Raw genomic sequence first — 16,275 nt, 5'->3', positions numbered from 1 at the left:
AGCTAGAGCTAAGATATTTAGCATGAGACATGTTCTAATGGGTGTCTACCAAATATGTTCAAATAAAAGCCCTGGGGTCAAAACTGGCCCCGCCCCGGGGGGTCATTGATTTTCCTTATATACATAGCAAAAACTTAAAAATCTTCTTTGAAAAAACCCAAATAACTAGAGTTTAGATATTAAGCATGAAACATCTTTAAGTAAATACCTACAAAGTTAGTAAAAACTTAAAAAATCTTCTTTTAAAAAACCCAATGAGCTAGAACTTAGATGTTTTGCATGAAACATCTTCTTATGGGTGTCTACCTGAAGTCTGTTCAAATAAACAAATAAAAGCCCTTGGGTAAAAATTGGGCCGGGGGGGGGGGGGGGGGGGGGGGGGGGGGCTATATACAGGTGAGCGACCTCAGGGCCATCATGGCCCTCTTGTTGGTAGTTTTAGTGGATTTTAAGTGTCATTATACCCCCAAAAACGAAGTTTGGGGGGGGGTATATAGGAGTCACCCGGTGGTCAGGCGGCGGTCGGTTGGTTGGGCGGGCGGTCGGTCGGTCCAGACGTCCGTTGCATTTTCCTTGTCCGGAGCATATCTTGAAAACTAATGGTTGGAATTCAATATAACTACATACAATGGTCAAGCACATTGAGAGGAAGTGCAGTGCACAAGAACCATAACTCTATCTTGACTAATTACAGAGTTATTGCCCTTTGTTACTTTTCCTTGTCTGGGGCATTACTTGAAAACTACTGGTTGGAATTCAAAACAACTTCATACAATTGTCAAACACAATAAGGGGAAGTGCAATGCACAAGAACCATAACTCTATCTAAAGTAATTACAGAGTTATTGCCCTTTGTTGCTTTTCCATTGCTTTTTTTTGTCTGTTGCATTTTCCTTGTCCGGAGCACAACTTGAAGACTAATGGTTGGAATTCAATATAACTACATACAATGGTCAAGCACATTGAGAGGAAGTGCAGTGCGTAAGAAATATAACTCTATCTTGACTAATTACAGAGTTATTGCCCTTTGTTACTTTTCCTTGTCCGTGGCATAACTTAAAAATTTCTAGTTGGAATTCAAAACAACTTCATACAATTGTCAAACACAATAAGGGGAAGTGCAGTGCACAAGAACAATAACTCTATCTAAAGTAATTACAGAGTTATTGCCCTTTGTTGCTTTTACATTGCCTTCTTTTTTTTGTCCGGACCATAACTTGAAGACTAATTGTTGGAATTCAATATAACTACATACAATGGTCAAGCACATTGAGAGGAAGTGCAGTGCATAAGAACCATAACTCTATCTTAAGTATTTACAGAGTTATTGCCCTTTATTACTTTTCCATTGCTTTCTTTTGTCCAGACCATAATTGAAGACTAATTGTTGGAATTCATTATAACTTCATACAATTGTCAAACACAATAAGGGGAAGTGCAGTGCACAAGAACAATAACTCTATCTAAAGTAATTACAGAGTTATTGCCCTTTGTTGCTTTTACATTGCCTTCTTTTTTTTGTCCGGACCATAACTTGAAGACTAATTGTTGGAATTCAATATAACTACATACAATGGTCAAGCACATTGAGAGGAAGTGCAGTGCATAAGAACCATAACTCTATCTTAAGTATTTACAGAGTTATTGCCCTTTATTACTTTTCCATTGCTTTCTTTTGTCCAGACCATAATTGAAGACTAATTGTTGGAATTCATTATAACTTCATACAATGGTCCAGCACATTGAGAGGAAGTGCAGTGCACAAGAACCAAAACTCCATCTTGACTTATTACAGAGGTACTGCCCTTTGTTTCTTTTCCTTGTCCAGAGCATGACTTTAAAACGACTGGTTGGAATTCAAAACAACTTCATACAATGGTCAAGCACAATAAGGGGAAGTGCAGTGCACAAGAATTATAACTCCATCTTGACTAATTACAGAGTTATTGCCATTTGTTACTTTTCCATTGCTTTCTTTTGTCCGGACCGTAACTTGAAGACTGATTGTTGGAATTCATTATAATTTCATACAATCATCAAGCTCATTGAGAGGAAGTGCAGTTCATAAGATCCATAACTCCATCTTGACTAATAACAGAGTTACTGCCCTTTGATACTTTTCCTTGTCCAGAGCATGACTTGAAAACTACTGGTTGGAATTCAAAACAACTTCATACAATGGTCAAGCACAATAAGGGGAAGTGCAGTGCACAAGACCATAACTCCATCTTGACTAATTACAGAGTTATTGCACTTTGTTACTTTTCCTTGTCCAGAGCATAACTTGAAAACTACTGTTTGGAATTCAGTACAACTTCATACAGTTGTCAAGGACATTAAGAGGAAGTGCAGTGCACAAGAGCCATAACTCCATTTTGACAAAATACAGTTACTGCCCTTTGATACTTTTCCATGTCCCGAGCATAACTTAAAACGTACTGGTTGGAATTCAAAACAATTTCATACAATGGTCAAGCACAATAAGAGGAAGTGCAGTGCACAAAAACTATAACTCTATCTTCAGTATTAATAGAGTTATTGCCCTTTGTTCTTTTTCTTTGTCTTTCTGGACTTATTACAGAGTAATTCAATTAAATTTCATCAATGGCCAACCACATTGAAAGGAAATGCAACATACATTAACCACAATTATCTTTAATTGCCCACAACCATAACTCTATGTTTCAATTCTTTTACAAGGTATTCTGTTACTAGTAACATCCTCATTTCCGAAGCAGACTTGTGGGGGTATTAATCACATTTAGTGATAGTTCTAGTTTACAATGTGTTAATCACTTTCTTTGTTCCCTTCAGAATGATTTACTTTTAATTACATTGCTCAAATTTTCATGAAAATTAGCATGAATCTGAAGGCATTCTGATTTTAAGCAAGGTATTGCAGTTTGGGTCAGACATTAGGGATCTTACTTCTATGGTTAAGTTTGAAAATTACTATAATAACATAACCTGAAATATGTTGGAAGCAAATTTTATCAGCCCTTTTTCTTGTTTGTGCCTGAAATAATGCACTGATACACATCTGAGACCTTCTTTCACCAGTAAAGCTGGAAAGTCGCCAATATGACCTATATAGTATTGGTGTGATCCAACCATAAAAATAAAATTGGCCTTTTTTTACAATTCCAGGAAGCTGTTTTTCACATTTCTGAAGTTATTCAGGCTAACATTCCAGGAGGCAGAAATAGTTATCCCAGATGCTTTCTCTTCAAAAGTTAGAAAATGGCTTGGAAATAAAGAAGAATTATTTGCTGAGGCGAAAAAGCAGGTATACTGTTAACCCTAAATGCTTAAGCAATGTAAGGTCTGTAGTATTATGGCCCTTAAATTTCAATGTACAATGTATCATCAATTTTCAACAATTGAGCAAAAATCGATTCACAAATTACAATATTGATACAATTTAAAAACAATTTCTCCCTGTGGTCTCCACTGTACTAACTGATTATATTCAATTTGATATATCCCTATATTGTCATTTATTGGCTTTTCAAAGTGAAATTATGCTCATTTTTTTTTTGCTTTCAAATGGAGTTGAATTAGTCATATAATTCAAAAGATTGCCTATGATAATGGTGATTGACCAATAATTGATAATGAAAAATGTTTGTTACAATATAATTACTACCTAAACTATTAAATGACTACCCCACTCTGACCGTTACTGATACCTTCTGAACAATGATTATCGGAGTTTCTTTTGGCCACGCAGATAATTGATTATTTTTCAGAGTAAAATATAAAATTGTACACAAATATAACAAAACGTCAGGCTATTTTTATTTTACCTGTTCACTGACAATTTTCACTTGGATGGGCTTAAAATGTCACTTTAATGTATCAATACAAACTTTTCTATCAATGAAAACGCTATTTTAAAAGTATATTAAAAAAAAACCTTCTAAAAAGAGAATAGTTCCGTGATAACCTACCAAAATAAACATGAGAGAAAAGCACTGACATTATTTGAACAGTTGAATGATTGTATTTATATTTTCAGACAATAATATCAGTGTATAACAGATATACACGTGAACAGAATGTGTATAACCCTATCAGAAGTAAACGTCCGATGTCTATACCTAAAATACCTGAACGACAATAGTAAGTTCATTATTTAAAGGTCCGGTAACACAATTTTTTCATGGTTTTATTTCATAAATATGATTCTCAAATTAAGATTTGTCAATATTGTAAGTTCCAATAAGCATTTTTTATAAAAAATATTACTGAATTTAACATTTCATGTAAGTAAAGGGAGGTAATTAGAAATTTATTTTCTATAAATTCTTAGTCAAATTTTCCAATAAGAAATGAATGCATGTAATTTATTGATTAAATGTAATGTGCAAAAGTATTTGCAGTACACATTTTACATATTCTTTGATGTTTGAAAATTGTTTTATTTGCATAATTATATACATTTATAATTTTTTGCAAGTGTGGTATACACACAGTAACAATATCAATCACAAAACATACAGGATCTTTGAACAAATTACCCCTCGTCTAGTGGTTTTGGTCCATGTGGAATTTAAAGTGATGTCACTGTTGATGTCATTGATATGACATCATAATTTAAGCAATGAAAATTATTTGCTGTTTGAAAATTGTCAAGTTGGTATTTTCATAAAATTTAACTTATAATCACTATAATTTATATAAAAAGTAATTTTTCTGAAAAACTTATAAAATATTATGATTGTTTATCAATTAAGGTACCAATTAATACTTTGCATCAAGATATTCCTTGAAATTTACCAAGTTGATAAACCTGTGTTATCTTAAATAAAGCTATTAACCATCCAATGACCTGCTGAAACTGAAAGTGATTAATTAGCCATTGCCACCAGTATAGAGCCAGGCCAGCCTGACTATTTTAACTGGGCTCTATAACCGTTGACAGCTCAACTTTTTAGTTCGAAAAAATTTTTACGAAAAGGCAGAGATATCATCATTACTCTTTAGTTAACATTTTTGGATAAGTTTTCATTTATAGTCATGACCTTCGGTACTTCAAACGTTATCACATTGAAAACCTATTTAGAAGGCTCCACCTTGATGAGTTCACATTGTTACAAGCGGCTGCCGCCTCTCAGAGAGCTCTTGTTGTTTTTTTTTTAAATTCAAATCCCTCAATCTATGTATCTTTGTAAATTTATATTTTTTTTTAAAAAAAAATTGTGTTCCAGCATTGACCAGATTGCTAGAGAGACACAAGACAGCTGTGATTTCTGTAAATATAAAGACTCCACTGCCCAGGATGTGTTTGGCCGTATTGACAATAAATATTCTTACAGTGCCTCGAACACGTTTAAGCTTGACCGATGGCATGCACTGTTTATGTTAAAATCCCATCATCCACATAACTGGACACAAGAACAATTCTTAGATCTAATGCTTACCAGTCAGCAATGGTAATTATTGTTTTATTTTATTTTTTTGTTCATAATGCTATGAATGGCTAATTTTGTAATTGTCTATATTAAAAAAAATGCTTGTTTTTGTTGTGTTAATGCTAAATAATGCTAAATTATTGCTGGCAATACATAGCTAAAATAATGTTTCTTTATGGTATAAGTACATACATGTACTTTACAGTTCTTTATGCTTAAGATTAGCTTAAATGCAAGGATTGAAGTAGCTAATTTTTAGCTTTAAGTAGCTGATTTATAGAATATATGGTTATCTAATAGTTTGTAGCAGGCTTTAATAGTTGTATATATATAATTAATTGCAGGCTGTCAACCAATTCCTATATTCCTATAAAACTCCTATATTTTGGGTCTGAATCCTATATTTTAAAAAACCTCCTATTTTTCCTATATTCTCCTATATTTTGAATATTTTTCCTATATTTTTTTAAAAGTATATTGCCGAGGAATTCAAAGAGATTTAAATTTTGGTACTGCTTTTGGCCTTTTGTATTTTACAGGTAAGAGAATGTGAATGCCTGCATCAGCATCACATTGCTATGCTCAAGGCTGCTCACTTCAGTGCTCTACATAGCCATCTGCATGGTCACCATGAAAAGCAGTGCATCAGTTTGTCACATTTATTTCAGGTGACCATTCAGATGATGGTCATGCATTGCTGTAACTTTCTGCTGATGCTGTGGTTTAAAGCTAATGCAGGCTGTCCAGCATCCCTAAAATTCCTAAAAAAGTGAAAAATTCGAAGGGAATTCCTAAAAATGCCCTATTTTTTTCACTGAAATTCCTAATTATTTCTATCTTTTGTACTAAATATACTTATAACTTGTAACCCTATAAACATAACTCAAAGTCGACCATGTTTTGAACATTGTCAAAAATGATTTGGCCATGATTTGCCAACTCAAAATTGATGACATTGAAATGGTTTCGTTTAAACTAAAAGTTACTTTGACTATGTCAGTAACATTGCTATTTCATAATCAAAGCAGTTGTTGATAATCATGTTGACAGTTAACAGCAAAAACACTACCATATCATTGTCCTGAAACTTAAATCATAACCATAAGAGTCCACTTATTCTGGAATATTTTGACACTGCTTTGCCAACGCCAGATATCTTGAATTTTATGTTTGTTCATTTTATCCAAATTTCTGAAGTGGTCCATTTGAATCATATCATATTTAAAAATGATCATTATGAAGCTGTTGTAACAAAATCTTAATTAAAACATGTATAAATAGTTGTCAAAAATTAATGCACAATTTGTTTACTCACAACTCTTTTATTTAAATCTGCATAATATCAAAACAACATTGTAAAGTACTGCATGGTTTAACATAGACTTTGAAAAATTAATTCTTTCCCTCATACTTATTTATTCTTTTCGTATCTTTGTAGGAGAAATTGCTTATTTTGCCACAAAGTTATCAATTTCATTCAGTTCTTGTTCTTTCATTCATATGGTGCAATTTAGGAAAGGCAGACTCATATAATTAATCACACTCAAAATAATTTGGCAGTTCAGTAATATAAAGCTTATTTCCAATTACAATGTACACACATTTTGCAATTATGTGATCTAGATAAAGTGCAATTGAATGGTCTGTGTGATGAACTTTTTTGATGTGCAATTCTTTGTGTTGAATATAGATGTTTCCCATTTTATTTCAAATGACTGTACTAAGGCAAATGCCTTTTTACTTTTAACCTACTTCTACAAAAAATTTCATTTGTCCATAATTATGATTCAAAAGCTGCATTGTGCAAGAATTTCACTGTATAAGAATTCCTTTTAGACACTTGTGGTTATAACATTCCCAAAACATAGGTAGAACATGTTCTTTTTGACATGTTCAGCCATTTTAAAAAAAATGGTTTGAGCATGATTTGACTATGACCATTTCTGCAGGGGAGGCAGTTAACCAGTGAGTCCACACTGGTAGCACCTTTGCTCTATTACTAAACTAGAGCATTATTTGTGAGTTACTTTTGTGTCAAATATGCAAACGTTAGCCCACATCGTGTTCTTATGGGACCTTAGTTTATTTAGTCATAAAATTGCAAATTTTAGCCCTAAAATTTCTATTATGTACCCTAAAATTCCTAATTTTAGCCCTAAAATTTCTGAAATATTACTGTAAAAATTCGCCCTAATTTTATGTTGGAAGGTGCTGGACAGCCTGCTAATGGTTTCCTTCACTTATATGGTAGACATTTTATTGTAGAAACAGCATGTGGAAAAGTAAGAATAATTTAAATTTATACAAGCATTGGTAAGTTAAACAATTTAAGTTGAAAACTCCTATTTTTTTGCCTTAAAATGGTCCAAAAACTCCTATATTTCCTGCTAAAATATTCCTATATTCCTCCTATATTTTGGATAAGACCTGGTTGACAGCCTGTAATTGTTAATTAATGATGCAGTTAGTCATGAACTAACAAAAAAATACAACTTTTAAATATGTTCAGTGTGAATAATTGATAAATTGGGTTTTCATGCCTTTAGTTGCTGATTTACTGGTTTATTATATGAAATTGTGTCAAACAATGTATAAACTAAAGATAAAAGTGATTCATATAAGAAAGAAAAAAAATAACGCCAGAAAAACCTACCTGACTGCTGGAACAGATTTTTTCCTATCTATATTATACATCTTAATCTATCACTGATACCGCTATTACAATAAATTGAGCTCTATGACTAAGATACACTATAATTGCATGGAAATTTCAGGTTTGACAAAGTGTATAAAATAGACAGTTCCTATAAATACCCATCATTGATATGGGACCTTCTACCTCATGCAGGGGCTAGTCAAGTTCATCCTCATATTCATGGTTTCCTTGATAAAGATGCATACCAAGGTCAGTATTCTAAGATGATGACTATTTTATAGTTTTAAAGCGGCCTTCAGCATTTATTTTTCGTTGAAAAATCAGTTCTGTGTTGTTTCAAACTAAGTATTTTAGTAATAATACCTAGGAAAAGTGCATCATATCACTGTTAAGCCTTCTTCAAAACACACCTCAAGAGTTATTTAAAGCACGCAGTGATGTTCATTTCTAAAAATAGAAGATTGGTAAACGAATAGTCTGCTTTACTTTACATATAGAGAGAGCACAGGGTAGATTAGAGGTATGAGTTTCCGCACTGTTTGTTTAATTTATTGAGGACAAATTTAATTTTACACCTTAATTCTTTTGATTTGACAATTATATGAAACGATCTGTCTAAAAATAACATAGTTAACCTTTAAAAAAGCTGAAGGCCTCTTTAACTCTTTTAAACAGAGCTTACAAAATAAATATTTGTTAATTTTCTATTGTAATGTGGTTTTATAATTTTATTTTGAATGCTTTAAGTGGTAAATCATTTGATTTAATAGGACTATATTTAGGTTATCTCTCTGAACATTGTAGAAAATTTCACTGTACCATTTAGGTGATTTCACTGTACCATTTAGGTGATATCACTGTACCATTCAGGTGATTTCACTGTACTTTTTTGATGATTTCAATGTACCATTTAGATGATTTCACTGTACCATTTATGTAATTTTACTGTACCATTTAGGTGATTTCACTGTACTTTTTGGATGATTTCAATGTATCATTTAGGTGATTTCACTGTACCATATATGTTATTTTACTGTACCATTAAGGTGATTTCACTGTACTTTTTGGATGATTTCAATGTACCATTTAGTTGATTTCACTGTACCATATATGTAATTTCACTGTACCATTTAGGTGATTTCACTGTTCCATTTAGGTGATTACACTGTACCATTTAGGTGATTTCACTGTACTTTTTGGATGATTTCAATGTACCATTTAGGTGATTTCACTGTACCATTTTGATAACTTCACCGTACCATTTAGGTGATTTCACTGTAATCTTTAAAAATAATTTTGATGTTTTCACTGCAACATTTTTGGTGATTTCTGTTAACCATTTTGTTGATTTTAATGTAGTACTTGTAAATAAAATTTTCTTGTTATTTAAGGTGCAATGGAGTTATGGAAGAAGGCTGCATTAGATTACAATACTGAAGTTCCAGATCATAATTACTTCACAGATATCATAGAGATGCATTCTATATTAGGTCTTACTGTAAACTATGGCAAAGCTGTTGCCTTCGCTAACTTGGTAAGTGACTGTAGTTTACATTATAGATTTGTTTTTGACGGTTTATTTTATCAACTGTGGGATTATTAGTGTGTCAGTTGCGGAGAAATTGGTAATTACTGGTTAGTTATCAGTGTAAGCAAATTAGGGGAATGCACTGCAGAAATATGACTTAAAATGTGTTGAATTCGACTTAAAAACCAGAAAATCAAATTATATCTGTGTGATAAATGTTACATGATAAATGGTTACGATTCTAGGGATACCCTAGAATTGGTCACCTGGCAAGACTCAACATACCTTCAAAGCAGTATGACATTTAAAACAAACAAACAAAAATCAATGGAATATATTAATTGGGGCTTCCATTGCTAAGTGGTTATGGTCGTTGTCTTCAAACCACTTGCCTCTCACCGCTGAGATTATTTCATGTGAGAAAGCTATCCTGCTAGCTTACAGTATGTCAGCAGTTTTTCTCAGGTGCCTGTTTGTGCCGGAAATAACGCACAGAGCAGTGTAATTGTGGTGGTGGGTTCAAGTTGCCGATGAAGTTTTACATTTTCAGTTTTCATTAAATGCTAAATGTTAAAAAAGTCAGGTGGGTGTTAAGATGGATACAGTATACCTGAAATTACTTGAACATTTTTTATTTTGTCCAGTGTTTCAAACAGCAATTTTTAGCTTGACTATACGAATTATATGGAGAGCTGTCATACTCGCCCCGGCGTCCGCGTCAAGATTTCAGATTAAAGTTTTGGTGCAGTAACTATAACTTTGTCATTTCTTAAGGTATCAACTTCAAACTTCAAATATATGTTCCTTATCATCAACCACATCTTATGTGACAAGGTTCATAACTCTAGCACCAATATTTTCAGATTTATCTCCCCTTGAACTTAGAATTTTCCAAAAAAACAACTATTTTTTACTGTTACTTCTTTATTTGTTAAGGTATCAACCTCATATTTCAAATATATGTACCTTATCATCATCCCCATCTTATGTGACATGGTTCATAACTCTAGCACCAATATTTTCAGATTTATCACCCCTTGAACTTAGAATTTTCCTCAAAAAATTCTATTTTTTACTGTTACTTCTTTTTTGATAAGGGATCAACCTCATACTTCAAATATATGTACCTTATCATCATCCCCATCTTATGTGACAAGGTTCATAACTCTAGCATTAATATTTTCAGATTTATCTCCCCTTGAACTTAGAATTTTCCTCAAAAAATACTATTTCTTACTGTTCTCTTCTTTATTTGTTAAGGGATCAACCTCATACTTCAAATATATGTACCATATCATTATCCCCATCTTATGTGACAAGGTTCATAACTCTAGCACCAATATTTTCAGATTTATCTCCCTTGAACTTAGAATTTTCCTTAAAAAGTATTATTTTTTACTACAACCTTTTTAGATTTAAAGGTATCTACCTCAAACTTCAAATGCTTATTTCTTATCATCAATTACATTTTATGTGACAATGTTCAACTCTTGAAGCAATATTTGAACTGAGGATTTTCTCTAAGAAATATTATAACTTCTTTACTTTTTAAGGTATCTACTTCAACCTTCAAATATAAATTTCTTATCATTACACACATGTTGTGTGACAATGGTCATAACTCTAGTGTGACTATTTCTAGAATAATTCCCTTTGATCATGGAATTTATGTTAACAAATGTTTTTTTACTATAACTTAATACATAATTGATTTTTCTTTCATAGTTTTGTCCTCCTTACTGCGTCCAGTATTTTATTAGTCGAGCTTCGCTGTCTCCTGTGACAGCTCTTGTTTATTTTCTCCCTTCTTTTCCAGGTACCAAAGCGTGATAATGAGATTGTTATAGTCAGTGAGAAGGCCGACAGAGATTTTTACCTACTCTGGTATTATGTGATGAGAGGTAAATTTTTATATTCATTTAAAAAATTAATACTCGTGTGCATTTTTTCACCATAAGAAAGGGGAGTGGTAAATATTAATACATGATGTTAAAATGATTATTTGCTATTTTCTGAACAAAATGTTTAAACCCCTTAAAACTTTGAATTTACTGTTCCAAATTAAAAACTGGCAGTGCATTATAAGAATAGAACAGAAGTTAACCATATTACAAATGTTTATCCCTACTGTTGTCTTTTAATATTCAGACATGTATTCCTTTAATTTCAGGTTTCTTGGATGACATGGGTGAAGGTAGTTTATGTTTTAGTTCTGGCATAGCTCTTCCAAGTATGGTAAGTTGATATTTTCATTGTGATTGTTAACTCTTAATTATGCCTCTGCCATAAAATGGCCTGGGCATATAGTGTTACCCTGTTCTGTCATGCTGTCCTTCCCTCATTCCGTCATCATCAGTTTCCATTCATTATCTTGGTAATGGTTGCACACATTCAAATCAAGATATATATCATCGGAAAATGCAGGTGAAGTTTTCTGAATGGTGTTGGCCAATTTCCATTTTTAAAACAGTTTATCATCAATTTTAGGGATGTATGATGAAATGAATTTTGTGTTCTGATGGTAAACTCTTGAATGGACTTATTTTAATACCATTCTTTCAATTTTTGGGATGTACAATATGTTAAATGTTAAAGTGAATAAAACTTTATATCTGCTGCAAAAATTATTGTTTCAATTTAAAAACAAAATACTTTCAAAAAATATGAAATATATAAGAAAGTGAATTACATTGAAAGTGAATGGTTCATGTGCAAAATCATTGCTAAATGGTTAAAGCGGTTAACCGTACTTGAAATAGTAGAATAATATTTTGTTCTAGAATGTTTTATTCTGTTTAGGTACAATATTCATGTGTTAAATAAACAGGGACATTCTATGTTACAACTCTTTTCAGTATATACCAGAAGATTTTGGTACAAAATAATTTTACTATTGATAAATTTTGTATAAAAACTTTTCATTAAACCCTTTAAAATTTCCTGAATTATATTGACCAATGCCCATTTTCAAAAAATAGTCCATTATCAATTTTAAGGGTATAAAGATGAGAATTTGGAAGTACATTAGCCAACAGTATAGTTTTGCTAAAACATGGATAAGTTCATTCATAAATAAACTCATAAATCATAACTTGCTCACAAATGTTTTATGTTTTTTACCTTTGACCTTTATCAATATGGTCACTAAGTCACTTCAAGCTTTTGATATACGTGTACTACATTTCAACATTACAGTACATTATAACAAAATGCAGAATATCTATGCAACCCAAGAAAACCCAGCATAAAACTACTTTCAGTAGGTTTAAAAATCAGAAGTAAAAAAAACTAACCCCACAATTGAAAAATCGCCCATAACCTATTGAGAGTGGTTTTAATAGCCATTGCTATACAGTCTGGTACCAGACCAGGTACCTCAGCTTCTTGTAGGGTACCAGCCGATTGACAGACACCCTTTATTTATCTTGATTATGGGGAAAATTTCGTTTTAAAATGAAAAGTTAAGCAAATTATACTCTAAAAACAACAGTCTTTATCATAACTTAATAACATTTAAAAAAAACTGTTTACAAAATCTTTTAATCTGCATATTTTGTACCGTTATCACCATATTCAATCATTTATATTTGACATTTATCAGTATTTTATTATTATCACATGTTAAATACCTGACAACAGAGATTGTAATTATGATAGTCATCAGTATTGTAAAGCAGTGTAAATAGTAATATGAAACATTTATATATTACACAGCTCTCCCCTTATAACAGATATACAAATATTTTATTGAGGCATGACTGCAAAATTACAGTAACTTATGTGAAATAAAGGACTTGCAACAGTTTTGCTATCAACCCTCAAATTATGATTAAAGTATTTATGGTTGCATATTAGCCCTCAACATGTTAAATTTCATAAATGGAATTGTCCATCTTCCATTTTTGGAAGTGTCCATTAGCAACTTTGGCGATGTCAAGGTTAGTCAGCCAACAGTAATGAGCCTAGTCACACAGCTGAGTTTCAGCATGTGTGTCCCTTTAAAATTACCAATGAACTGTTCCAGATTAAATGCTGGGCAAGTCTATTGTACAAATAAAGGAATGTCAGGATTGAGTACTGTACTAAACAAATGATTATGACAACAACCAGAAAACACACTGTTGCAAAAGATGTGTATGAATTTAAGTTGAAATTCTAGATTTTTTTAAGAAAAATTTTTTCAACATTTTTCAGTTAAACTCGCCAATGTACTACATGTATTTATGAAAAAGCATACAACAAAGCATAAAAAAGTTACATTAAATACTGAGATATTGTCTTGTAACCGTATCGTTATAAGAGATATATATAGTTATAAGCGTTATTGTTTTAAGTGGTGTTTGTATATATTAAAATGATGATTTTTTGATGATATTTGTAGACTGGTGTGACTGGTAGTAATTCACTTCCTGCTTATGTACGTATACTTACACGAGGGCCAGTAGCTGATATACGTGCTGACGTCAGCTCCTTAGAATTATTTGCGGTAAGTTTAACATTTTTTAATGTTATATAATACACTTAAAATTTGTGACTACAAATCATGAGTTGTATGAAATATGGGTCATGTTTTTATCTCTTTTGTATCTTGCATGTACCTCTGTGTTAATTCGATTGGATTTTAAGTGCCAATATCATATATTTTGTTCATTGGCTTTGTTAAATAGATAAAATGATGGGTGAAATTCAAAGTGACAAAGGTTTTCTGTTTTATAATTGTCCATGTAAAGAACTCTTCAGTGATAAATTGGTGGAAAAACAAATGTGCTAACAACTGAAAGCACAGTCTGTAAAGTTTCAGAAATACATAAATTTTGGAAGCCATGGGTTCAATCCTGTATTTTTTTTTGCTTTATACCCTATTATTTTAAAAATGTAAATGAAATAATAGTTAATATTGTTGCTTGGATATAGAATTAAAGCATTATTTCATATTTTAAAAATCCTTTCTAAGTAGGCTAGTGTAGAATTTAATGCATATTTTGATGGTTGTTGCTGAACATATTCTGCCATTGATCAGTTTTGAAATTTCAATGAGCAATGCAACCTTTGCAGAACAATCATCATTCTGTAGATCCATAACCTTTCAAAAAATCATTTCTTCCTTCCAAAGTGACAATTCACATGAAATTTCACCTCCCTAGAGCAATAACAAAAATATTTGTTTCACAGATGCTGTTGCTTTGCAGAGGGGGTACTGTACATGTACTGTTTATTGTTTTATTTCAGGCATCCAATGCGAACACTGACCCGTATAGGGTTATAAAAGTTATGCAAAGATCAGTGGAAAACCGAGGTGCTAGATCAAGATAGTGTTATTATTATAGTGAAAATTTGTCAAATTTCATACGGAAAAACTTGTCAACTGTTATAGTGAAAAATACTGTCAACTGTGATTTAACTATGGCCAATGAGATTTAGTGTAGAACAATGTACGAAGTATGTTTCTTGTGTAATTGACGCGATTGTTTCCAAAGATTTTAGCTGACCTCAGCCTTTCATTCATATCATGTCTTCATTCTTATAGAATAATTACTCATATTTATTTGCTATTCCGTGCCATTCTAGTCAGTGATATTTTGAACTTTCTTTTTGCATAAAATTAGGGTTGAGTTTCAGCCTTTTCCTAATTGACAGTATTGTTTGAATTTCCCAATTTTAACCTGATTATTACCCAAAAATTCCTAAAGATTTTTCCTAGTATGCTCATGTGTGGTTTTATATGAAAGTGTGTATCATCATATGAAAAAAAGTGTGTGTTTTAAAAAGTTGTTAAATTTTTCTTGTATCTTTTATCATGAAAAAATATGTATTGTTTGTTGCAAAAAAATGAAAAGAACAAAAATCACTGATTCTAGTGTAAGATTTTAGTTCAAGAACATGTGATAATCATTTGTATGCTGTGCTTATTTTGTTTTAACCCTTAACCTGCCGAATTTCTTAAATGGACTCATCCAGCTTCCAATATTTGGAATAGTCCATTATCAGTTTTGGTGATGTCAGGATTGAAATATGAAAATAGTCAACAATATAGAGCCATGTCAGAATGCTAATCAATTTTGAAGATATCAAGATAAATAATATGCGATTGGTCAGTCAACAGTGAAGAACCTTGTCAGACTACACAGAAGTGCTGGCCGACTTGGCTTTATACTGCTTGCAAAGGCTTATTAGTCCCCTACCGGTTTAACCGGAGGGGACTTTAGGTTTACCCTCCGTCTGTCTGTCTGTCCATCTGTCTGTCTGTCAGTCCGTCCGTTCACAAAACTGGATCCCACGATAACGCAAAAAGTACTGAAAATATTTTTATGAAACTTGATATATGGATAGATGGCAGTATGAAGATTATGCAAGTCTTTTTCTTTTCTTCCTATGTTGAAAATTCTGGTTGCTATGGCAACAAATAGTCTGAAAATATGGCAAATTTAACACATAAACTGGATCCAGTGATAACTCAAAAAGTACTAAAAATATTTTTATGAAACTTGAAATATGGGTAGATGGCAGTCTGGAGATTATGCACATCTTTTATTTTCTTCCTATGTTAAAAATTCTGGTTGCTATGGCAACAAATAGCCTGAATTTCAAGATTTCTGATTTAAATTTTTCAGCTTTTTCACTAAAAGTTCTTTATTATTATGCCCCCGCCATGTAATGGCTGGGGCATATAGTGTTAC

At 32.1% G+C, this 16,275-nt stretch overlaps 1 protein-coding gene across 2 annotated transcripts in view; it reads left to right on the top strand.

Annotated features, from left to right (window-relative positions):
• Nucleotides 1–15,764, top strand: part of LOC132717092 (uncharacterized) — a 35,218-nt gene extending 19,454 nt beyond the window's left edge. For both annotated transcript variants that reach the window (XM_060700489.1, XM_060700488.1), the window contains 9 exons: nucleotides 3,148–3,286; nucleotides 4,019–4,122; nucleotides 5,211–5,435; nucleotides 8,189–8,319; nucleotides 9,462–9,604; nucleotides 11,415–11,499; nucleotides 11,769–11,833; nucleotides 13,980–14,084; nucleotides 14,828–15,764. In XM_060700489.1, the coding sequence (XP_060556472.1) occupies nucleotides 3,148–3,286; nucleotides 4,019–4,122; nucleotides 5,211–5,435; nucleotides 8,189–8,319; nucleotides 9,462–9,604; nucleotides 11,415–11,499; nucleotides 11,769–11,833; nucleotides 13,980–14,084; nucleotides 14,828–14,911 (1,081 nt within the window). In that variant the 3' untranslated portion in view covers nucleotides 14,912–15,764. The remainder of the gene's footprint in view (nucleotides 1–3,147; nucleotides 3,287–4,018; nucleotides 4,123–5,210; nucleotides 5,436–8,188; nucleotides 8,320–9,461; nucleotides 9,605–11,414; nucleotides 11,500–11,768; nucleotides 11,834–13,979; nucleotides 14,085–14,827) is intronic.
• The last annotated feature ends 511 nt before the right edge of the window (nucleotides 15,765–16,275 follow it).

Source organism: Ruditapes philippinarum, unplaced genomic scaffold (genome assembly GCF_026571515.1).
Source record: "Ruditapes philippinarum isolate M1 unplaced genomic scaffold, ASM2657151v2 ctg4898_1_1_1_1, whole genome shotgun sequence".
Classification (NCBI taxonomy): Eukaryota; Metazoa; Mollusca; class Bivalvia; order Venerida; family Veneridae; genus Ruditapes; species Ruditapes philippinarum.
The sequence above is the reverse complement of the archived record's forward strand: the minus strand, read 5'-3'. Positions and strand labels throughout refer to the sequence as shown.